Source organism: Ranitomeya variabilis, chromosome 1 (assembly GCF_051348905.1).
Source record: "Ranitomeya variabilis isolate aRanVar5 chromosome 1, aRanVar5.hap1, whole genome shotgun sequence".
In the NCBI taxonomy this organism is placed as follows: Eukaryota; Metazoa; Chordata; class Amphibia; order Anura; family Dendrobatidae; genus Ranitomeya; species Ranitomeya variabilis.
Window position 1 is genome coordinate 799,649,554 of NC_135232.1, and position 25,923 is coordinate 799,675,476.

The window sequence follows — 25,923 nt, forward strand, 5'->3', positions numbered from 1 at the left end:
GATGTCAGCAGAGGCTTGTGAATCCCCGGCAGGAGTGGTTGGTGGCCACTCAGTGCCGGGGAAGAACGTTGCCGAACACAACAGCCAGATAAGCTGTAATTACCTGCCTGTTAGTGCTTAGGTACATTTTTTATTTTTTATAAAGTCACTTATATCTCCTTTAATGTGTTGTTGTTTTTTAAAATATATAGAAAGCATTGACACAGGGTATGATATAGAACACATCATGAAATAAACCATATACTTTCTTCGGGCATGATTCTCTCTTCCAAGAGAATCGGATTGATTATGGTAATGAGTAGAGATGAGCGAACCTTTTAAGGTTCAGTTCGGCGAACTTCCCGATGTTCCACAACCTTTCTACAGGATTAAGGTCAGATCTTTGACTTGGTCATTCCAAAACTCTACTGTATTGATCTCTAACTATTATTTTGTAGAACTCCTTGTGTCCCTGTCCTGCTGCATAACTCACGTTCTCTTGAGATTCAGCTCATGGACAGATGTCCTGACATTTTCCGTTATAGTTTTCTGATAAAATTCAGAATTCATTGTTGCATCAATGATGGCATTGGCAAACCATCCTGGTCCAGGTGCAGCAAAACAGGCCAAACTAACACCACTGTGTTTCAAAGATGATATGAGGTTTTCATCCTGTAATGCAGAGCAAGCAGTGGCTGTCTAGTTGTAATCCTTCCATGGACACCATTATTGATCAGTGTCCTCCTTGTGGCAGACGCATGAACATTAACATTAGGTAATGTGAGTGAGGGATTTTGTTGCTTAGACGTTACCTTGGGTCCTATTTGACCTCGGCATGAGTTTTGTTGGTCGATCACAGCTGGGAAGATGGTCCTCTCTGTTCTCCATTTGTAAGCAATTTGTCTGAATGTAGATCAGTAGAGTCCAAACTCTTTAGATATGGTTTTGTCATTTTTCCTTTTCTAATGAACATCAATTCTTCTTCTCCTGGGTTCCTCAAAAATCTCCTTTGTTTGTGCCATGATACACTTTGCCAAACGCGTTGGTTGTGAAAATCAGGTTTGTGTAAATCAGATTTCTCTGTTCTTTAAAAAAAAAAAAAAGTCTTGTCACCAGGTCAAACGTGGACAGTTGTGCTGTTATTTTCTCCCAGCATCTCAGTTATTAATATATTTTGTTTTCTTTGTTTTGTTTTTTTTTATTTGTTATACAGTTCCAGAGATATGGGCCTTTTTATTTAGTGCTAATGTTTATGCTGCTAAAAGGGTAATACTACAGAAAAGCCTAAAAACATGCCCACCAGAGAATTCTGGGAGGTATGGCCACTTGGTAAAAACCATAGAAATTAGGTCTAAGGGTAAGTTCACACAGGACGTTTTTGCTGCGTTTTGTTATGCTAATTTTCAGCTGCTTTTTCCAGTACCAGCAAAGCCCATGAGATTTCAGAAATCTCATGCACACACACTGGTTTTTTGTGTGCTCAGTATTTTGTGCTTTGCTGCGTTTTTTGGACGTGGAGCATGTCACTACTTTCAGCGTTTTTGCTGCGATTTTTCACCCAATGACTTGAATGGGTGTTGAAAAAAACGCAGCAAAAACGCAGGTATCATTATTTGCTGCGTTTTTGCTGCTGAAAATCCAAGGACATTAGCATGGACAAAGAGAAAAAAAAATACGCACCAAAAAATGCAGAAAAAAAAGCACCAAAAATACACCAAATACGCAGCAAAAACCGCACCAAAAACGCACCTAAACCTGCGTTTTTGACGCAGCTTCTTTCCTGCCAAGAAGATCAGGTTTTGCTGCAGAAAAAAAAGCAGCAAAAATGCCCTGTGTGAACTTACCCTAAATAAAAATGCTGTATCTCTGGAATCATATACTGTATTTAAAAACACACAGAATATTCAAGGGAGCAATTAGAATAACCCCTTAATCACCGCCGATACGCCTTTTAACGGCAGCAGTTAAGGGTACTTATTCCTCAGCGCCGCTTTTTAGCTGCTTTGAGAAATAAGGTTATAGGGCCCCCCAGTGTCGGAAAATCTCCGGGGTCTTGGCTACCGGGGGTAGCTGAGACCTCGTAGAACATGATTCGGGTCAGATTTTACCATCCCCAGTGTTGCAATTGTTATTCGGTGAATAACGGTGACCGCAAAACAAAAAAAGTCAGATTTCCCATTTATTTCTCTAGCCTCTGATATGATCTAGCATACCAGAGGAGAGAGAAATGGGGTACCTCCAGCATCCTCCGGTCCCTACAGCTCTGTCCCCCGACATTCTGCGTCTTCTTCCAGGAAGAAAATGGTGAGCGCCGAGATCGGCCGGCCGGCAGACACCCGGCAACAATAGGAGATTTTTCCTATTGGTTCATTTTGATCACTGTGATAGACACCATAACAGTGACCAAATAAAAAAAATAGTAGCTCCCTTTATCATGTTAGTTAGGTAAAAAAATAATAAAATAAAAAAATGTATTTTTGTCCATTAGGGTTCGGGTTGGGGTTAGGGTTGGGGTTAGCGCTAGAGTTAAGGTAAGGTTAGAGTTGTGGCTAGGGTTACAGTTAGGGTTGGGCTAGGGTTAGGGTAGGGCTGGGTTTAGAGTTGTGGTTAGGGTTGTGTTGGGTTAGGGTTGTGGTGTTGGGTTTGGGTGGTGCTGGGGTTAGAAATGTAGTTAAGGGTTATGGTTGGGGTTAGGGGTGTGTTGGGGTTAGGGCTGTGTTATGGTTGGAGATAGAATTCGGGGGTTTCCACTGTTTAGGTACATCAGGGGGTCTCCAAACGCGACATGGCATCCTCCATTGATTCCAGCCAAATTTATGTTCAAAAAGTCAAATGGTGCTCCCTCTCTTCTGAGCCTTGCTATGCGCCCAAACAGTGGCTTTCCCCCACATGCGGGGTATCGGTGTACTCAGGAGAGGAGAAATTGCACAACAAATTTTGTGGTCCATTTTCTCCTGATACCCTTGTGAAAATAAAAATGTTTGGCTACAAATTAAATGTTTTGTGAAAAAAGTAAAATGTTCATTGTTTTCCTTCCACATTGCTTTAGTTCTCGTGAAGCATCCAAAGGGTTAATAAACTTCTTGAATGTGGTTTTGTGGTTTTATAATTTCCTAACAAAAAAAAATTATGTTTCCAAAATTGTGCTGATGTAAAGTAGACATGTGGGAATAAATGTTATTTATTAACTATTTTGTGCGATATGACTCTTGATTTAAGGGCACAACAATTCAAAGTTTGAAAATTGCAAAATTTTCAAAATTTTGGGGCAAATTTCTGTTTTTTCATAAATAAACGCAAGTCATATCAAACAAATTTTACCGCTAACATAAAGTACAATATGTCACGAAAAAAGAGCCTCAGAATCAGTGGGATCCGTTGAAGCGTTCCAGAGCTATAACCTCATAAAGTGACAGTGGTCAGAATTGTAAATATTGGCCCGGTCATTAACCCCTTCACGACCTTTGACGCATACGCTGCGTCATGAAAGTCGGTGCCAATGCGACCTATGACGCAGCGTATGCGTCATGGAATGATCGCGCTCCTGCAGATCGGGTGAAAGGGTTAACTCCAATCTCACCCGATCTGCAGAGACGGGGAGTGGTGCTTCAGCCCAGGGGGGGTGGCTACACCCCCCCGTGGCTACGATCGCTCTGATTGGCTGTTGAAAGTGAAACTGCCAATCAGAGCGATTTGTAATATTTCACCTAAAAAACAGGTGAAATATTACAATCCAGCCATGGCCGATGCTGCAATATCATCGGCCATGGCTGGAAATACTGATGTTCGCCCCCCCCACCCCACCGATCGCCCCCCCAGTCCTCCGTTATGGGGGCCGGTCCCCTCCGTCCTGTGCTGCGCTGCCCCGTGCTCCTGTCCGCTCCCCCGTCCTGCTGTCCGCTCCCCCCTGTGGTCCGATCACCCCCCCTGTGCTCCAATCCACCCCCCCACCACCCCTTCATACTTACCGATCCTCCCGGTGTCCGGCCGTCTCCTCGCTGGGCGCCGCCATCTTCCAAAATGGCGGGCGCATGCTCAGTACGCCTGCCGGCAGATTCCATTCAAGTACATTTTGATCGCTGTGGTAGGTTCTACCACAGCGATCAAAATAAAAAAAATAATAAATAAACCCCCCCCTTTATCACCCCCATAGATAGGGATAATAATAAAATAAAGAAAATATATATATTTTTTTTTCCACTAGGCTTAGGGTTAGAACTAGGGTTAGGGTTAGAACTAGGGTTAGGGTTACGGGTAGGGTTAGGGGTAGGGTTAGGGTTATGGCATGTGCGGATTTGGCTGCGGATCCGCAGCGGATTGGCCGCGGATCCGCAGCGGAATGGATGCGGATCCGCAGCGGATTGGCCGCGGATCCGCAGCGGATTGGATGCGGATCCGCAGCGGATTGGCCGCGGATCCGCAACGGATTGGCCGCGGATCCGCAGCGGAGTGGATGCGGATCCGCAGCGGATTGGCCGCGGATCCGCAGCGGATTGGCCGCGGATCCGCAGCGGATTGGATGCGGATCCGCAGCGGATTGGCCGCGGATCCGCAGCGGATTGGCCGCGGATCCGCAGCGGATTGGCCGCTGCGAATTCGTAGCAGTTTTCCATCAGGTTTACAGTACCGTGTACACCTTTGGAAAACCAAATCCGCTGTGCCCATGGTGCGGAAAATTCCGTGCAGAAACGCTGCGTTGTATTTTCCACAGCATGTCAATTCTTTGTGCGGATTCCGCAGCGTTTTACACCTGTTCCTCAATAGGAATCCGCAGGTGAAATCCGCACAAAAAAACACTGGAAATCTGCTGTAAATCCGCAGGTAAAACGCAGTGCCTTTTACTTGCAGATTTTTCAAAAGTCGTGCGGAAAAATCTCACACGAATCCGCTACGTGGGCACATACCCTTAGGGTTAGGGTTGGAATTAGGGCTAGGGTTGGAAATAGGGTTAAGATTAGGCTTGTGGTTAGGGTTACGGATAGGGTTAGGGGTGTGTTGGGGTTACAGTTGTGGTTAGGGTTGGGATTAGGGTTAGGGTTGGGATTAGGGTTAGGATTAGGGTTGGAATTAGGGTTACGGGTGTGTTGGGGTTAGGGTTGTGGTTAGGGGTGTGTTGGGGTTAGGGTTGGGATTAGGGTTATGGCTACAGTTGGGATTAGGATTAGGGGTGTGTTGGGGTTAGTGTTGAAGTTAGAAATGAGGGGTTTCCACTGTTTAGGCACATCAGGGGTCTCCAAACGCAACATGGCGCCACCATTGATTCCAGCCAATCTTGCATTCAAAAAGTCAAATGGTGCTCCCTCCCTTCCAAGCCCCGACGTGTGCCCAAACAGTGGTTTACCCCCACATTTGGGGTACCAGCGTACTCAGGACAAACTGGGCAACAACTGTTAGGGTCCAATTTCTCCTGTTACCCTTGCAAAAATAAAAAATTACTTGCTAAGACATAATTTTTGAGGAAAGAAGAATGATTTTTTATTTTCACGGCTCTGCGTTGTAAACTTCTGTGAAGCACTTGGGGGTTGAACGTGCTCATCACACATCTAGATAAGTTCCTTGGGGGGTCTAGTTTCCAAAATGGGGTCACTTGTGGGGTGTTTCTACTGTTTAGGCACATCAGGGGCTCTGCAAATGCAACGTGACGCCCGCAGACCATTCCATCAAAGTCTGCATTTCAAATGTCACTACTTCCCTCCCGAGCCCTGACGTGCACCCAAACAGTGGTTTACCCCCACATATGGGGTATCACTGTACTCACAACAAACTGGGCAACAAACATTGGGGCCCAATTTCTCCTGTTACCCTTGTGAAAATAAAAAATTGCTTGCTAAAACATCTTTTTTGAGGAAAGAAAAATGATTTTTTATTTTCACGGCTCTGCGTTGTAAACTTCTGTGAAGCACTTGGGGGTTCAACGTGCTCATCACACATCTAGATAAGTTCCTTGGGGGGTCTAGTTTCCAAAATGGGGTCACTTGTGGGGTGTTTCTACTGTTTAGGCACATCAGGGGCTCTGCAAATGCAACGTGACGCCCGCAGACCATTCCATCAAAGTCTGCATTCCAAAACGTCACTACTTCCCTTCCGAGCCCCGGCATGTGCCCAAACAGTGGTTTACCCCCACATATGGGGTATCAGCGTACTCAGGAGAAACTGGACAACAACTTTTGGGGTCCAATTTCTCCTGTTACCCTTGCAAAAATAAAAAATTCTGGGCTAAAAAAATATTTTTGAGGAAAGGAAACATTTATTATTTTCACGGCTCTGCGTTATAAACTTCTGCGAAGCACTTGGGGGTTCAAAGTGCTCACCACACATCTAGATTAGTTCCTTGGGAGGTCTAGTTTCCAAAATGGGGTCACTTGTGCGGGAGCTCCAATGTTTAGGCACACAGGGGCTCTCCAAACGTGACATGGTGTCCGCTAATGATTGGAGCTAATTTTCCATTCAAAAAGCCAAATGGCGTGCCTTCCCTTCCGAGCCCTGCCGTGTGCCCAAACAGTGGTTTACCCCCACATATGGGGTATCATCGTACTCGGGACAAACTGGACAACAACATTTGGGGTCCAATTTCTCCTATTACCCTTGGAAAATTAAAAAATCCTGGGCTAAAAATCATTTTTGAGGAAAGAAAAATTATTTTTTATTTTCACGGCTCTGCGTTATAAACTTCTGTGAACCACCTGGGGGTTATAAGTGCTCACTATGCATCTAGATAAGTTCCTTGGGGGGTCTAGTTTCCAAAATGGGGTCACTTGTAGGGGAGCTCCAATGTTTAGGCACACAGGGGCTCTCCAAACGCGACATGGTGTCCGCTAACGATTGGAGCTAATTTTCCATTCAAAAAGTCAAATGGCACGCCTCCCCTTCCGAGCCTTGTCGTGCACCCAAACAGTGGTTTACCCCCACATATGAGGTATCAACGTACTCAGCAGAAATTGCCCAACAAATTTTAGGATCCATTTTATCCTGTTGCCCATGTGAAAATGAAAAAATTGAGGCTAAAAGAAATTTTGTGTGAAAAAAAAGTACTTTTTCATTTTTACGGATCAATTTGTGAAGCACCTGAGAGTTTAAAGTGCTCACTATGCTTCTAGATAAGTTCCTTGGGGGGTCTAGTTTCCAAAATGGGGTCACTTGTGGGAGCGCTCCAATGTTTAGGCACACAGGGGCTCTCCAAACGTGACATGGTCTCTGCTAGCGATGGAGATAATTTTTCATTCAAAAAGTCAAATGGCGCTCCTTCCCTTCCGAGCCTTACCATGTGCCCAAACAGTGGTTTACCCCCACATGTGAGGTATCAGTGTACTCAGGAGAAATTGTCCAACAAATTTTATGATCCATTTTATCCTGTTGCCCATGTGAAAATGAAAAAATTGAGGCTAAAATAATTTTTTTGTGAAAAAAAAGTACTGTTTCATTTTTACGGATCAATTTGTGAAGCATCTGGGGGTTTAAAGTGCTCACTATGCTTCTAGATAAGTTCCTTGGGGGGTCTAGTTTCCAAAATGGGGTCACTTGTGGGGGAGCTTCAATGTTTAGGCACACGGGGGATCTCCAAACGCGACATGGTGTCCGCTAAAGATTGGAGCCAATTTTTCATTCAAAAAGTCAAATGGCGCTCCTTTCTTTCCAAGCCCTGCCGTATGCCCAAACAGTGGTTTACCCCCACATATGAGGTATCAGCGTACTCAGGACAAATTGGACAACATCGTTCGTGGTCCAGTTTCTCCTTTTACCCTTGGGAAAATAAAAAAATTGTTGCTAAAAGATCATTTTTGTGACTAAAAAGTTAAATGTTCATTTTTTCCTTCCATGTTGCTTCTGCTGCTGTGAAACACCTGAAGGGTTAATAAACTTCTTGAATGTGGTTTTGAGCACCTTGAGGGGTGCAGTTTTTAGAATGGTGTAACTTTTGGGTATTTTCAGCCATATAGAACCCTCAAACTGACTTCAAATGTGAGGTGGTCCCTAAAAAAAATGGTTTTGTAAATTTTGTTGTAAAAATGGGAAATCACTGGTCAAATTTTAACCCTTATAACTTCCTAGCAAAAAAAAAATTTGTTTCCAAAATTGTGCTGATGTAAAGTAGACATGTGGGAAACGTTATTTATTAACTATTTTGTGTCACATAACTCTCTGGTTTAACAGAATAAAAATTCAAAATGTGAAAATTGCGAAATTTTCAAAATTTTCGCCAAATATCCGTTTTTTTCACAAATAAACTCATAAATTATCGACCTAAATTTACCACTAACATGAAGCTCAATATGTCACGAAAAAACAATCTCAGAATCGCTAGGATCCGTTGAAGCGTTCCTGAGTTATTACCTCATAAAGGGACACTGGTCAGAATTGCAAAAAACGGCAAGGTCATTAAGGCCAAAATAGGCTGGGTCATGAAGGGGTTAAGGACAAAATTGGCTCTGTCACTAAGGGTGTTACAATAAGAACGAAAACTGGCAACTTATCACATTCCTAAAGGTCCTCTTTAAGTAAAACAGGTCACACACTCACACCTGATTGTCATCCCATTCATTGAAACAAGACTCTAAATTCACATACAAATTATCTGATAATCTTAAAGGATCACATACTTTTGCCACTCACACACTTAATAATAATAATAATAATAATTTTTATTTATATAGCGTCAACATATTCCGCAGCACTTTACAATTAAGCGGGGACATGTACAAACAATAAATTCGGTACGAGTTAAGACTATTTAAACAGTGACATTAGGAGTGAGGTCCCTGCTCGCAAGCTTACAATCTACAACACTTGTGATATTCCCCTGAAGAAGGATATATTGAATCCGAAACGCGCGTCGGGAGAAGCGCAGGTCCAGGATTCAGCCCCCGCAGGTATAAAACTATATATAGTTGCTGACACCGCTGTTTATAATTAGCTATCTCCAACACCTTACTAGGCACTTTCTGGGTATATTGTTGTGCTATTCACTCTTTTTGCACTATGTCACTTTATGTAGTGATTTGTATCAATTTATAGTCATGAGTGGTTATTTTTAATTTGATTTGGCACTGATGCACCTTAAATCATGTTTTATTGAGTTAAACTTAGCAATGCCACTTTAATTTTAACTTGGCATTTGTGCACTTTTTTATTGTTGTTCTATTGAGTTGGACTTGGCAGAGATACTTTTAATTACGTGGTGCCAGCATAATCTAAGACATCCTGTTATTATAGTGGGGCTGGGGTTAGGAGTGATATTTCACTCTTTCATCCTGATCTTCCTGGTGCAGCGCATGTTTTTGTTGTTTTTAGAAATTAATGTTTACATACGATTTTATATTTGTGGATTTATGTAATTTAAAGGTACTTTGTAACCATCGTCACACACAATAATAATAAAAGTTTATTCCGATATGTCCACGTCTTGGTATTTCGTTTGGTCTTTTTGACCCCTACTGAATTGCTTTGGTTTTAGTTTGGTTGCTGCTGTGGTTTCCACAGCGAATTGTTACACAGTGCACTGGGGTGACGTGTATGATATTTCTGTACACTTTCTTCACATATACAGATATATGAATAGGAATGTGAATTATTTTTGAAATTTACTCTATGTGTACTGTGTGACTTATATTCAACACTTGTGATATTGGATCATTTTACTCAATAAAAAAGTGTAATATCTACTTTTAGGAATAAATTTTAGGTCAAAAATACTTTCACTACTTGTTTTTGTAAAGCGTCATATAAAGCACTTTTCATAAAATAGCATTTTCTGGTCATATACCTGGCATGCTAAGATGTTCAGTACATCGTAGAAATATCAGGATATTGTAGGTCAGAAAACAAGTCCAGTTGTGCTCAACAATGTCATGTGCAGATATCACAAGGATGTATATTATACTGTCTCTTATTTATCTTGCCGAGAATGTCTGACATATGGTGACATCTGGTGCAGAAATAGAATATTCCCCTTACGTTCCTTTTGCAGTAGGCACGTTTCCTGATGGCTTTGTTTGATTTTGCATTTTATTATTCTTGAATGAAGTCCAGAGGTGCTAACACAGGCTACAATATGGCAGCAAAAACAAGACAGGTTACTGTATATGTGAAGACAAAGCTTGCTGATGCTAAATTGAAGCTCTGCTTTGGAGCCATGTACAGTAAATATGAAATTCTGAAATTGCATTGTCAGCAGGATCGCTTCTTCTATAAATAGGAATGATTTACTAAGAGCAGAACAGTGGAGGGGGAATCAAATTCCCTGCCGCATCTTGGAGGCTTCACTCACACATGGGACGGATGGTCATCGGCACACTACAAGTACATGCAAACAGCCATGATATCTGATATACCTTCTATAGAAATCTCTGAGTCCATACTGTACTGCTGTGTGTCGATATACAGTTGAAACCAGAAGTTCACATTAACTATATAAAGTCACATATACATGTTTTTCTCAATATCTGACATGAAATCAGAATTAATTAGGCTATGTGCACACGTCAGGATTTCTTGCAGAAATTTCCTGAACAAAACCGGACATTTTCTGCAAGAAATCCGCATGCGTTTTTTTTCGCGTTTTTGTGAGGTTCCCAATGCAATAATATAGTGGGAAATCCGCAAAAAATCTGCAAAATTAATGCGCATGCTGCATTTTTTACCGCAATGCGTTTTTTTCGCGGGAAAAAAAACGCAACATGTGCACAAAAATTGCGGAATGCATTCTAAATGATGGGATGCATATGTATGCATTTTTTATGGCGAAGAAATGTGGGAAAAAAGCGAAAAATCTGAAACGTGTGCACACAGTTTTAGGTCAGTTAGGATTACCAGAATCATTAATATTTGCCAAATGCCAGAATAATGAGAGAGAGAGAGAATGTTTCAACTGTGTATGTGGCATTATCCTACACATGCTATATTACAGTTGTATCATTTCAAAGAGGGCCAGAAGTGGAGAATACTAGAGATGAGCAACTCTATTTGACTGCAGAGTTTTACAAAAATCTGTCTTCTAGAGAATATAGATTTTTTGCAATTTGCTTAGCACCAATTCAGGAAAATGTCAGTAAGCTATGGCTAAGGTCCAGGTAAGCTTTAAAAATAAATAATACCAATAATAATAGCTCACCGCTCACCAGTCTCCCCGTCCTGCTGTCTGGTATTCGTGCCTCTTATTTCCCTATTCGGCCTCTGTACACTTTCTTTACAGTGTCAGTTTCTACACTCCAGGACAGGTCTCTTGGGTTGACTAGGCCTTGGAATCACTGTGCACCATGCTGTAACATAGGCAACGGGCGTCACGACACGCAGTGAACTCGGAGACTTAGTCAACCTGGAAGACCTGTCCTGGAGTGGAAACATCAGAGAATGATCGCAACGGCCGAATGGGAAAAGGACAGGTGCAGAGGACCAGACGGCGGCATGCAGGTGAGCAATGAGATGAGTATTATTTTTCTTTTTACATCCTACACTTATTTACATGTCCTATGCTCTGGTGTTTAGAGATACTCCAGAGCTTAATAAGAGACATTGAATTTACAGAGGATAACTTAGTATTGAACCAAATATCCCTGGAAAATCCACGTAATTTGTCAAATTAGCATTTTGTCAGATCTGCTCATGTCTGGAGAATGCACCACATGGTCTCTTTACTGCAGACCCACATTGAAGTCTATACACCACGACCTATGACTGTGCGCTCTATTGTGCGTAGAGACCCTCACCACATTCAGGCGCTCGTAAATGGCAAATCTGACGCTGTATGCAAGAGAAGTCTGCCGAATAACTACAACTAGTAGGGAGTGATTCCAGCAGTAACAGATTATGGGGGAACTGCACATAGCGCAAAGAGGCCACACATGAGAACATCACTTTAGTACGTCAGATTCTTGTAGTTGAAGATAAAGTTGGCTCCTTTAATGATGTGTTGCTGATCTGATTGGTGCCTTATGTTTTTGCAGCCAATATCATGTGATGTCTTATTCGAAGATATCAATCAATATTGCTAAGATCATAAAGAAAAGAGGAATATCATGTTTGCAAACTAAACAATTATAATGTGGGGCTAATTATGAAAGGATCGAATACTATTTATTGTGGGGTTTATAAATGTTATGTGTGATCATTGTGATTGATCAACCAGTTCCTAGACAGATCTGCAGACAGGTTCCCCAATTCCATAGTATGAAATAAATAACTATATGATGGCAAACTTGTATTGACTGCCCGTACACTGCAAAGGAAGAAACAGGTACAACAAAATTAGAGAGTAGACGACTACATAGTGTCCATATGAAAATGTAAGTTGCAGACATGGCGCTATATGCTGACTGAACACAAAGTGCCAAATTCTGCTATAGTATAGGGGTTCCCATGATAGAACCAGCCGAATCCCAGGTACAGCCAAAATTGTACATGTATGTCCGTTGTCTGTCGTGCCTGGAGTTCCCACTCACACCATGGCTCTTATTACCGAGCCATTTAGTGCCTGCAGAGCTCCCACACTGCGTGTTCTTCAGAGCCATGCTGCCCTCCTTGGTCAAATGAATAACATCTCATTGATGGGTTTAGTTTTAAAGGGAATCCGTCAGCTCATTTTCCTATGTCATCTAAGAGCAGCCTGAGGTAGTGGTAGAGACCCTGATTCCAGCAATGTATAACTTACTTTACTGCACACAGCAGTTATGATACAGCCATAGTTTTCTCTGCTGCAGATCTCGCAGAGCTCAGTTGTTGATCTGCGTATAACCTCGGCCTCTCTGCAGCTTTCTAGGTACTGTGCATGGAGAGACAGCTGCTAGTCAGTGTTGGGGACGTGGTTGGACCAGGAGGCACAAGGCCAGTTGTCCTGTAGTGATAATCTCCTACTAATAAAACACTGATTTATATTGAAAAAGCAAAACACAGCCCAGTAAGTGACATGTCACTGTAATCAGGCTCCTACATTGTGGTGCTCTCATATTACATGGCAATTGCCTGGTGACAGATTCCCTTTAATGTTTGGCAGCTTTTCAAGAACTAAAGTTCCCTCAGTTGTCAAGACCTTCAAGACTTGAACAGGTGAAAGGATATACAGTGGCATGTAAAAGTTTGGGCACCACTGGTCAAAATTACTGTTATTGTGAACGGTTAAGCAAGTTAAAGATTAAGTGATCTCTAAAAGGGCTAACGTTTACATTTCCATTGTAGTTTAGGCAAAATAAATATATATTCATCTTTTACATTTTAAAAATTACAAAAAGGAAAATGGGCCTATGCAAAAGTTTGGGCACCCTGCATGATTAATATCTAACAGCACCCCCTTTTGCAAGTATCACAGTTTGTAAATGCTATTTGGAGCCAGCTAAGAGTTGTTCAATTCTTGTTTGAGGGATTTTCATGCATTGTTCCTTGGAAAATTCTTCCAATTCTGTGAGATTCCTGGGTCGTCTTGCATGCACTACTGTTTTGAGGTCTAGCCACAGATTTTCAATGATGTTCAGATCAGGGGACTGTGAGGGCCATTATAAAACCTTCAGCTTGCGCCTTTTGAGGTAGTCTATAGTGCTTTTTTTATAGTTGTAATTTTTATTAAAGGTTTAACAAGTTGTAACAATAAAGACATTATAACACATTCTTTGCTTAAATGATGCAAGACTCATATAAATCAGACATAGAAAAAGACAAAAAATGCATCCCATCCTCAACTTCCCACCAGGTGAAGGATTATATTCCTCACAAATTGATTGTGCCAGTTCTGAAGGAAAGTAACACTAGGCAGAGACACCAAGGGAAAGGAAAAAGGGGGAGGAAAAAAAACTTTTACATAACCAGTCCCTCACTGAGGTTAAAGGTCACCTCATGCCTTACTTGTAAGCTGTCAGCAGCGCTGGTTCTTGAGAGCACTTATGTGTCTTCTTGGCATACTGGTACATTCCTCAGAACATATTGTCACCCATTTCTATTGTTTTATGTCCCAACTGCTCATGCTGAAATTGCTCAGTAAATAACTTTGCCAGAAATACAATATTATCTCCCATCAGTCTGGTCGCCCTGTAAACCTCATGTAGAAGTGTCCTAACATGGTATTAGTTACAGCCTTGGAGGAAATCTCAGATTCTGTAACACAAGACTAATGTTAAGTGGAAAGTCTGCATTTCTCTTATGTAACAGCGTTTTAGCCACCAGTGGAGGCAGTATGAGTGCGTCACCTATATATTTATTAGTTATTAAAACCAAATAGGGAAACATTCATTTATCTGCTTTTATTTTGAATGTGATTGTAGATTTTTTTTTAAATATTTTTGTACATGATTAGGAGGGGGGATGATGACCTGCTGTTAAAGGAAATCTCCCACCAAGTTTTTGCTACTCCATCTGAGAACAAAAATCCAAGATTAAAACAAAATGAGCAAATACCCTGCAGGAAATAACTAAATAGCAAAAGTGCCTGAAAATAATATAGGACACTTAGTTAACATAATTTTGATGAAAAAACATAAAAGCCATCCCACCACGTCAAGGTGACCTTATGCGGGACAGTCCTAACCTCCTGGAAACGCTCATTGGGGTATTGCTACTGACACTCAGGTTACTTATCCAGCTCTGCCTCATCCCTTTAACTGTTCATGCATTGTTATATTCTCTGTGTGGCTTAATCTGGTCGTTCTGATTGCGTTGTCAATCTGCATTATTTATTTTTCATTGCCTTACACTATGTGCAAAAACATTGGGATGTGGAATACTCCCCTTAATGTGGCCACTTAGTACTCCTTAATATCTGAGATAATCACCAGACGCACTGTCTCTTAGCCACCATTTATCTGAAGACACATAGTTTCTGAATCTTGGTATGCACATGATATTAGTCTTGTACTAAATATTAGTAATATTAATCTTGCACAAGAATTTTTCAGAATGAGTTACTTACCTTTATATGACTTCTTGGCTTCAATCTCTAAAAAAAAGTACTACTACCACCATCAGCCATCTTACTATTTTCGAGCTGTAATTGACACTAGTTATTTGATTACACATTTTCTTTGTATTTTTGCTACATGTGACATATGTCTTGATTTTATACTGGGGTACCCTAGTGACCTAGTATCACTGTATACATTCTCCACTTTTTATATTTTTGTATTTATTCCTTTTGTTAGTTAATAAAAACTCATTTGGTTTTACTCTTAGACATTATTCTTCTTTTTCCTTGTAGGTTTTCATAGTATAAGTTGGTATAAATGCAACGTGTAGGCGCATGTTCACACCGGCTACTAAACAGAAAAACACCGAAGATAAAAACAAAATGAGCAAATACCCTGCAGCAAATAAATAGCAATCGTGCATGGAAATAACGTGGGGTACTTAGTTAACATAACTCCCTGAGAGCAGCATGATGTGGGGACAGAGACACTAATTTCTGCGATGTATCCCTTACTGGGCTGCTTGCTGTCATTTTGATAATATCACTGTATTATCTGCTGCAGATCATCCAGTTCTCTAAATGCTGAGCTTTGTATAACCCCACCCACATCGCTGATTGGCAGCTTTTTGTCTACACTGTGCATAGGCAGAAAGCTACCATTTTGAGGGTGTGGGGTTATACAGTGAACATGAATATGGAGGATTACATGGCAGCAGGTTTACTAGTCCTGTAGTGATAATCTCTTGGTGATAAAAAAGTAATTTTATCAAAACTGCAGCAAGCAGCCCTGCAAGTGATACATAGCTTGAATCAGGGTCTCTGTCTCTACTTTATGCTGATAAGGTGGCAACGTTCAGAGATGAGCTTTGCAGCAGCCACATGCACCATAGGAAAAAATAGCCTGCAGTCATCATTAGATTCTGTGTAAGTGTTTACTAGACATGCTCTGTAATCTGCGCAGAGTTCACTGTGCAGGGAAGGGGTGAGGTGAGCGGTGACCGCTCCACTATTGTGAATAGTGAATCCTGTGTTATCTACTGTGTCTACGTAACCTTTCATTGTACTTATGCCTGTGATGATATTGAGAACTTTCTGTACAGAACAGGATGTGATAACCTATTATGAAGCTCACTGGTTAGAGGGAAAAAAATAAGATTTCAGGACTTATTTTTAATGTAGATAGTAATATAGAAAATAATAAATATATGTAACATAACATATAATAATAAATATATTACCAAGACCTATCAATGTCTAGTTATTAAAGACCAGGAGGTAGAAGCCTGTCGGAAGTTTTTGGCCTATTAGGCCAATCACAATGTTGGGTCAGGAAATTGAGTTTAATTGTTGAAAAAAATAGCTGATTATGTATGCAAATGAGCCTGTAAGTGCCCTGTGGGCAGTCCATAACCCCTACCCAAAGCCTTAGCCTCGGCTCTGCTGTTGGGCAACATCACTGTGTGCGGCACTAAGGTATCCAAATCGCTAATATAGTTTACTCATTGAAATCCCTGCAGTCAAAGGGGCGGTTCTTATCAGTAATTGACAGCCTTTCCTCTATACGTTTGCATACAAAGATAGCGGTCACTGAATAGGACCTTCTGCTTGACTACGAAGTCAAAAATGAGCATGGATTTCAATGAATTAAACAAGTTTTACTGACTATTTTCCCATAATGCTATATATCATTCTCCCCAGCTTCTCCTGCATGTTTAAAGGGAACCTGTCACCCCCAAAATCGACGATGAGCTAAGCCCACCAGCATCAGGGGCTTATCTACAGCATTCTGTAATGCTGTAGATAAGCCCCCGATGTATCCTGAAAGATAATAAAAAGAGGTTAGATTATACTCACCCAGGGGCGGTCCCGATACGATGGTCGATAACGTTCTCTTCTGCCATTCACGCTGCGGCTTGGAAAAGTCAGAGAGGCCCGGCGCCTGCGCACTGCAGTAATTTGCTCAGGAGCCGTGGCGTGAATGCCAGAAGAGGACGTCATCATAAGAAGATGGGAGGCCCCGGACCGCGACACCGATCGGACCGGACCGCAGCGGGACCACCCCTGGGTGTGTATAATCTAACCTCTTTTCCTCATCTTTCAGGATACATCGGGGGCTTCTCTACAGCATTACAGAATGCTATAGATAAGCCCCTGATGCCGGTGGGCTTAGCTCATCGTCGATTTTGGGGGTGACAGGTTCCCTTTAATATCACAAGTTCCCTTCAAGTCCCTTTAAGTAAAACTTTCAGCACTGCTTTGCCAGCTCTTTTTAACTTTTTCATCTCTAAAATATCTTAATTAAAAAAAGTGTAATTAACATAATAATGAATGTCTGCTAATATCCGTTTTATCTGTTCTTTTTGTAGGAGAGTTACTGACTCAGCCAAGACCAGAAGGGATAAAGGAAATAATCTGTCCAAAAAATGGCAGTGAGCGAGTGAACGTCGCCCTGGTTTATCCCCCCACTCCTACAGTGATCAGCCCCTGCTCCAAGTGACAGCCCAATATCCCGCTTCTCTGCTGCAGTATTTGTGAACTATGAAATCAGAGATATTAAGGAAGGAAAAAGACAATCAAAGCACCCAAACGTTTTATCAAAGAACCGGGATATTGTGACATTTTGGAATGCAGCAAGGGCACCCCACTTATTAACAGACAGGCCCCAATTTCACTTCAAAGCTTTAAGGTAAGTGGCTATTCTGGAAGCCCTGTGTGTATTTAGGCCTTACAGGGGTTCCCAGGCTTGGGGCAATGTCACTGTGTGACTTCAGACTGCTGACTCCTGACAGCGAGTGGGGTGCATGATGTTACGATTCCCCGGTATTGCCAGTGCATGGCCACAATTTGTATAATGTTCGGCTCCTCTCAGTTCACTTCCGTGAATGCGTGTAGTCGGCATGTAACCATAATTACCTGACTGTCCACTCGCTCATACAACACCGGAGAATTGTGACAATGTGCGCAGCACACGCTGTCCCAATTCCACAGTCTGCGGTCACACAGGGTGACTGATGGCTTTTGAACATGGGAATTTGTCTGTTCGGCAGTTTTATCAATTAACAAAAATGCAAAGTGAATTAACAAAAGAGAAATCTAAATCAAATCGACATATGGTGTGACCATCCTTTGCCTGCAAAACAGCATGAATTATTCTAGGTGCCCTTGCATACAGTTTTGAAGGAACTCAGCAGAGAGTGTGTTTCAAACATCTTGGAGAAACAATTCCACATCTTGTGCAGACCCTTGTGTCTCTTAAGGTACCTTCACACGAAACGACATCGCTAGCGATCCGTGACGTTGCAGCGTCCTCGCTAGCGATATTGTTTCGTTTGACACGCAGCAGCGATCAGGATACTGCTGTGATGTCGCTGGTCGCTGAATAAAGTCCAGAACTTTATTTGGTCGTCAGATCGCTGTGTATCGTTGTGTTTGAAAGCAAAAGCAACGATACCAGCGATGTTTTACACTGGTAACCAGGGTAAACATCGGGTTACCAAGCGCAGGGCCGCGCTTAGTAACCCGATGTTTACCCTGGTTACCAGCGTAAAAGTAAAAAAAACAAACAGTACATGCTCACCTGTGCATCCCCCAGCGTCTGCTTCCTGACACTGACTGAGCGCCGGCCCTAAAGTGAAAGTGAAAGCACAGCGGTGACGTCACCGCTGTGCTGTTAGGGCCGGAGCTCAGTCAGTGTCAGGAAGCAGACGCTGGGGGACGCGCAGGTGAGTATGTACTGTTTGTTTTTTTTACTTTTACGCTGGTAACCAGGGTAAACATCGGGTTACTAAGCGCGGCCCTGCGCTTAGCAACCCGATGTTTACCCTGGTTACCCGGGGACCTCGGCATCGTTGGTCGCTGGAGAGCTGTCTGTGTGACAGCTCTCCAGCGACCAAACAGCGACGCTGCAGCGATCGGCATCGTTGTCGCTATCGCTGCAGCGTCGCTTCGTGTGAAGGTACCTTTAATGTAATCCTAGACAGATTCCATCATGTTGAAACAAAGGCGCTGTGGGGGCCAAATGATCACTTCCAGGTCTTTGTTCCTTTTTCATGTCACAGGTCATGTATCCATGGCAAGACTGAGCACAGCAACCAGACAGGAGGTACTGCATCAGCAAGGTCTCTCTAAGGCTAAGCTTTCAAAACCCACTTATGATTCAAGATGTGTTGTTCAAACTACTTTGCTGAAACGCCAAATAATGGGCACGGGGTGGTCCGTAGACACAGTAGTCAGTCAAGGAAACCCAATGGAGCATAGATGAAAGACACATCATGCTAACTTTCCTTTGAAATTGGAAGATGTCCAGCAGGGCCATGAGCACAGATCTGGCAGCAAATATTGGGACCCATCTACACCCATCTACTGTATGGAGTAGTCTGGCCAAAAGTGGTCTTCAGTGAATAATTACTCCCAAAAAGCCAAACCTTAGACTTGGAAACAAGGCCAAGTGACTCAACTATTCATGAAAACATAGGAACTGGAGTCCAGAAAAATGGCAGCAGGTGCTCTGGTCTAATTAGTCAAAATGTGAAATATTTGGCTGTAACAGGTAGTTTGCCAACTAAGTACAGTAGAACAGTACAATAATGAGTGTCTGCAGACGACAGTGAAGCATGGTGGAGGTTCATTGCAAGTTTGGGGCTACATTTTATCAAAAGGAGTTGAGAATTTGGTCATGAATAATGATGTCCTCGATGCTGAGAAATGCAGGCAGATACTTATCCATTATACTATGCCACCAGTGACTCATTTAATTAGCTCCAAATGTATTCCTAAGCAGGACGACCCTAAGCATAAAGTCAGTATCATTAAGAACTATCTTCACTGTAAAGAAGAACAAGGAGTCCTGGAAGTGATGATATGGCCACCACAGAACCCTTATCTCCACTTTGTAGGAATAAACAGCAGGATTTGTGGAAGCCTTTATCTACAGAAGATCTGTGGTCAGTTCTCTGTTATGTTTTGAACAACCTCTCTACCAAGTTCTTTCAAAAACTGTGATGAAGGCAAAAGGGGTCACACCAAATATTTATTTGATTTAGATTTTTTTTTGTTCATCCACTTTGCATTTTGCCAATTGATTAAAATAAACTATTATCACTTATTTTTGAAAGCATTGAATATTTTCCATACCTGCCCCAAACTTTTGCACATTACTACATCTCAGCCCAACATAATCCAAATTGAGTTATCCACATGTAAGATTAAGGAATAGGGTTATACCAACCTTTATTTTTCTTTCCTAAACGGCTATCACAAGATATTACTTTAGGGCTGCCATCTACAACCTGTGGCTCTCCAGCTGCTGCGAGCTGTGGCTCCTAGCGTGCCATGACGGCAGATGTTTCGCTGCAGGGGGAGAGTCACACATTGGGGACCACTGCTTTAGACCGGGCTCAGACCGTATTTTTGATCAGTGTGCTGTACATAATTTCAGCACGCTCATCCAATAATAACCAGTATACATGTGCATTTTTTCACACTGATCAACGGGTGTGAAAACAAAAAATTGCAGTTTGCACTAGCCTGATCCATTTCACAGAGCACACTAAGGCATATCAGCAACAAGCAGCTCCAGTCCTTGACAAACACACAGAACCAGTCACAAGTACATTTTGAGGACATGACTGGCCTAAGTTGTAGTGTGGTCGTGTGACCCTGGCATTGGGGGAGTATACTGGTCAGTATTCTGTACAAGTATCTACAGAGAAACACCTCCTCTTCCCTTGTTTGGGCTTACAATTAGTGAATAAGACCTAAATAGCATTTACAATTATCTCCTGGTGGGAGGAAATTGGTGATTTAGTGTAACACTAAAGGTACCGTCACATTAAGCGACGCTGCAGCGATAGCGACAGCGATGCCGATCGCTGCAGCGTCGCTGTTTGGTCGCTGGAGAGCTGTCACACAGACCGCTCTCCAGCGACCAACGATGCCGAGGTCCCCGGGTAACCAGGGTAAGCATCGGGTTACTAAGCGCAGGGCCGCGCTTAGTAACCCGATGTTTACCCTGGTTACCATCCTAAAAGTTAAAAAAACAAACAGCACATACTCACCAGCGCGTCCCCCAGCCTCTGCTTCCTGACACTGACTGAGCTCCGGCCCTAACAGCACAGCGGTGACGTCACCGCTGTGCTTTCACTTTCAGTTTAGGGCCGGCGCTCAGTCAGTGTCAGGAAGCAGAGGCTGGGGAGCGCGCTGGTGAGTATGTGCTGTTTGTTTTTTTAACTTTTACGCTGGTAACCAGGGTAAACATCGGGTTACTAAGCGCGGCCCTGCGCTTAGTAACCCGATGTTTACCCTGGTTACCAGTGTAAAATATCGCTGGTATCCTTGCTTTTGCTGTCAAACACGGCGATACACGGCGACCTAGCGACCAAATAAAGTGCAGACCTTCTAGCAGCGACCAGCAATTTCACAGCGGGATCCAGATCGCTGCTGCGTGTCAAATACAGCGATATCGCTATCCAGGTCGCTGCAACGTCACGGATCGCTGGCGATATCGCCTAGTGTGACGGTACCTTTAGGGTACTGTCACACAGTGGCACTTTTGTCGCTACGACGGTACGATCCGTGACGTTCCAGCGATATCCATACGATATCGCAGTGTCTGACACGCTACTGCGATCAGGGACCCCGCTGAGAATCGTACGTCGTAGCACATCGTTTGAAACTTTCTTTCGTCGTCAAGTGTCCCGCTGTGGCGGCATGATCGCATCGTGTAACAAAGGTTGTATACGATGTGCGCACAGTAACCAACGGCTTCTACATCGCAAATACGTCATGAAATTATCGCTCCAGCGCCGTGTATTGCAACGTGTGACCGCAGTATACGACGCAGGAGCCATAATCAAGCGACGCTGCAACGTCACAGATCGTGCCGTCGTAGCGACCAAAGTGCCACTGTGTGACAGTACCCTTAGGGCTTGTTCACACTATCCTTTTTTTGCTGCGGATTTTTCAGCTGCGGATTTGGAAAAACCGCAGTGCAAAACCACGGTGGTTTTCACTGCGGTTTTTTGTGCGGTTTCTACTGCGGATTCCACTGCGGATTTCCAACTGCACTTTCCTATTGGTGCAGGTGGAAAACCGCTGCGGAATCCGCAGAAAGAATTGACATGCTACTTCTTTTTTTCCGCTGAAAATCCACGCTGATTTTCAAGCGGAAAAACGCAAAGTGGGCACAGCGGTTTTTGTTTTCCATAGGGTAACATTGTACTGTACCCTGCATGGAAAACGGCTGCGGATCCGCAGCTGCAAATCCGCTGCGGATCCGCAGCAAAAACCGCAGCGTGTGAACATAGCCTTTAGGTACCTTCACACTGACCAACTTTCCAACGATAACGACAGCGATCCGTGACGTTGCAGCGTCCTGGCTAGCGATATCGTTGTGTTTGACACGCAGCAGCGATCTGGGTCCTGCTGTGATATCGTTGGTCGGAGCTAGAAGGCCAGAACTTTATTTGGTCGTCAGATCGGCATGTATCGTTGTGTTTGACCGCAAAAGCAACGATGCCAGCAATGTTTTACAATGGTAACCAGGGTAAATATCGGGTTACCAAGTGCAGGGCCGCGCTTAGTAACCCGATATTTACTCTGGTTACCATTGTAAAAGTAAAAAAAAAAACAGTACTTACTCACCTTCTGATGTCTGTCACGTCCCCCGGCGTCTGCGCTGCTGCTCAGAGCTTCCTGCACTGAATGTGTCAGTGCCGGCCGTAAAGCAAAGCACAGCGGTGACGTCACCGCTGTGCTTTAGGGCCGGCGCTTACACAGTGCAGGGAAGCGGATGCCGGGGGACGCGACAGACACCGGAATGTAAGTATGTAGTGTTTGTTTTTTTTACATTTACACTGGTAACCAGGGTAAACATCGGGTTACTAAGCGCGGCCCTGCGCTTAGTAACCCGATGTTTACCCTGGTTACCCGGGGACTTCGGCATCGTTGGTCGCTGGAGAGCTGTCTGTGTGACAGCTCTCCAGCGACCACGCAACGATGAAACAGCGACGCTGCAGCGATCGGCATCGTTGTTTATATTGCTGCAGCGTCGCTTAATGTGACGGTACCTTAAAGGTAATGTTTTGATTTTGCTTTACATCACATTTATTGTATACATCATTAAAATGAACAATGTTCGGTCTTTACATACAGGTACAAGGGATCTAGTGAAGAGGTGTGATGTTTACTTGTTGAAAATGTCTAGCTCTGCCCACCTTAGCTGAGAACAGGTGGACACCAATGGTCAGTCACTCTGCCCACAGTCAGTTCTTTGTATAATGATTAGTGATGAGCGAGTGTACTCGTTACTCGAGTTTCTCCGAGCACGCTCGGGTGATCTCCGAGTATTTCAGCATGCTCGGAGATTTAGTTGATGTCGACTCAGCTGCATGATTTTCGTCTGCTAGACAGCTTGAGCACATGTGGGGGTTGCCTGTTTGTTAGGGAATCCCCACATGTAATCAAGCTGTCTAGCAGCCGCAAATCATGCAGCTGTGTCGACATACACTAAATCTCCAAGTACGCCGAAATACTCGGAGATCACCCGAGCATGCACGGAGAAACTTGGGTAACGAGCATACTCGCTCATCACTAATAATGATCCTCTCTTCCCTGCTTGTGATGAAGGAGCTCTGTAGAAACATGGTAGTGTAGTTGAGAACAATTCTGGAAGGGAATTGACAGCTGCCAGGAGGAGAAGGAGACTGATTCTGTCCAGAGTTCCTCAGCAGCACAGATAACAGTACAGATAACAGCAACATTAAAGGGAACACATAGAAGCAAGAAACAATTAATTATAACAACCACTTAATCTAGTATGGTCAATGAGTCACAGCTAAAATCAGAAACACGGTGTGACTTCCCTATGTTTTTTCTATGGAGGAAAAGCAACTTTATGACTACCGTACAATTTTGAATTGATAACATTGTGGAAGGTCTAGTAGCTCTAGTCCTGGAATAATCTGGTGACAATAACCTGCACATTCCTGACATCCTATGCTGCAAGTGTGTTTGCAGAACAATACAGCAGGAAGTCGCTCAGCATTAGAACTATGTGCCATATTACAGATTAGAAGGCTCACGGAGTAATAGGACGCACAAAGATTAAGGGGGAGAATTCATTCTGGCTGTGAAAAAAGCCAAATTCTGAGATCAAACTACACACCCATTTTATATGAACATTAACCTAACAGCGATGAGACATCCAGCTGCAGGGACTCAAAACATATTTTTCTAGCAGCCCGAAGTCACCCGGATAGCACCCGAGCATGCTCAGATAACACATCCGAGCACGTTAACTCATCACTAATTAGAACCCCTTGTAGTCTATGGGTCTATTGAGATCAGATACTGTGTTTTTGGGGGACTGTATCCATGCTGAAATTACGGACCAGTCATTTTTTTTACTGGCAACATGGATGAAAAATACCCAAACAACCCTATGGTTGAGTGAAAAGTAATGGACAGCATGAGCTTTGTAGTGTATTTATTTATTCATATGAGAAAGTCACTGATGAAACACTGATGGCAAAAACTGACTGTGACCAAACACTGATGAAACCCGGATCCAAAACCCTGACACTCGTACCATTGTTTGCATACATGAATAGCCACTGACATCTGAGTGAGACCTTAGAACTTAAAGGAGCACTCGTGATTTTCTTTTTTCTTTTCCCCTCTATTAGCACATCATAATGTGTATGCACATGCACATTTGTGACCTACCGAATCACACCGTGTCTGCTGTGTGGAGCAGGGGTCACTTTTTCAGCTTTTTCAATGTAAATCTATAAGTCTCAGATTGAGGCTCTAGTCTTGTTCTGAATCCCATAGACTTACATTGAGGAAATGATCTCCGCTCCACGCAGCAGACACTGTGTGATTGGGAAGGTCAAAAATGTGGTCATGTGACGCCAGAGCGGAGCTGGAAACGGCAGAAGATGGCGACCAGTAAGTATTGCACTACCTTCTCTGCATACACATTGCTATTTGCTAATAGAGGGGGAAAGAAGGCTAATCTCAGATCTGCTCCTTTAAAGAGGTATTCCCATCTCCAAGATCCTATCCCAAAATGTAGTAGGTGTAATAATAATACTGGCTGAATGTACAGTGGCGCTCGTATGTATACCACCAACTAGCAGCGAATAAGGCAAAAAACACAGATTTGTCTAGTGACGTATATCAATAAAAATGATTATTCGCGCTTAGCCAAAGAGCACTAGTTCTTATGGGCAGATAATAATAATAATCTTTATTTTTATATAGCGCTAACATATTCCGCAGCGCTTTACAGTTTGCACACATTATCATCGCTGTCCCCATTGGGGCTCACAATCTAGATTCCCTATCAGTATGTCTTTGGAATGTGGGAGGAAACCGGGGAACCCGGAGGAAACCCACACAAACACGGAGAGAACATACAAACTCCTTGCAGATGTTTTCCTTGGTGGGATTTGAACCCAGGACTCCAGCGCTGCAAGGCTGCAGTACTATCCACTGCGCCACCGTGCTGTAAAACATGCACACACTCTCTAGCCACACTACCCTGAGCGTCTCGGTGTACTGGATATAGGGCGCAGGGAGTCTCGGTGTACTGGATATAGGGCGCAGGGAGTCTCGGTGTACTGGATATAGGGCGCAGGGAGTCTCGGTGTACTGGATATAGGGCGCAGGGAGTCTCGGTGTACTGGATAAAGGGCGCAGGGAGTCTCGGTGTACTGGATATAGGGCGCAGGGCGTCTCGGTGTACTGGATATAGGGCGCAGGGCGTCTCGGTGTACTGGATATAGGGCGCAGGGCGTCTCGGTGTACTGGATATAGGGCGCAGGGCGTCTCGGTGTACTGGATATAGGGCGCAGGGCGTCTCGGTGTACTGGATATAGGACGCCCTATCTCCAACATATACATGAAGGGTATGAATAACAACTTATATGACTCATCACCATGGTAACTCATAATATAACAGAAATCTGTACCATATGTGAACAAGGACCAACAAGACCTATCATCACGATAAGGATTAAACTTAAAAAGAAAAAAAGCGATGACAAATGGTCACACACAAT

At 43.2% G+C, this 25,923-nt stretch overlaps 1 protein-coding gene across 1 annotated transcript in view; it reads left to right on the forward strand.

The window, feature by feature from the left end:
* MFHAS1 (multifunctional ROCO family signaling regulator 1) overlaps positions 1-25,923 on the forward strand; it is a 119,732-nt gene that overhangs the window by 87,599 nt on the left and 6,210 nt on the right. Inside the window, exon 2 of the mRNA XM_077273912.1 lies at positions 17,227-17,546. Within this exon, the coding sequence (XP_077130027.1) occupies positions 17,227-17,357 (131 nt within the window). The 3' untranslated portion in view covers positions 17,358-17,546. The remainder of the gene's footprint in view (positions 1-17,226; positions 17,547-25,923) is intronic.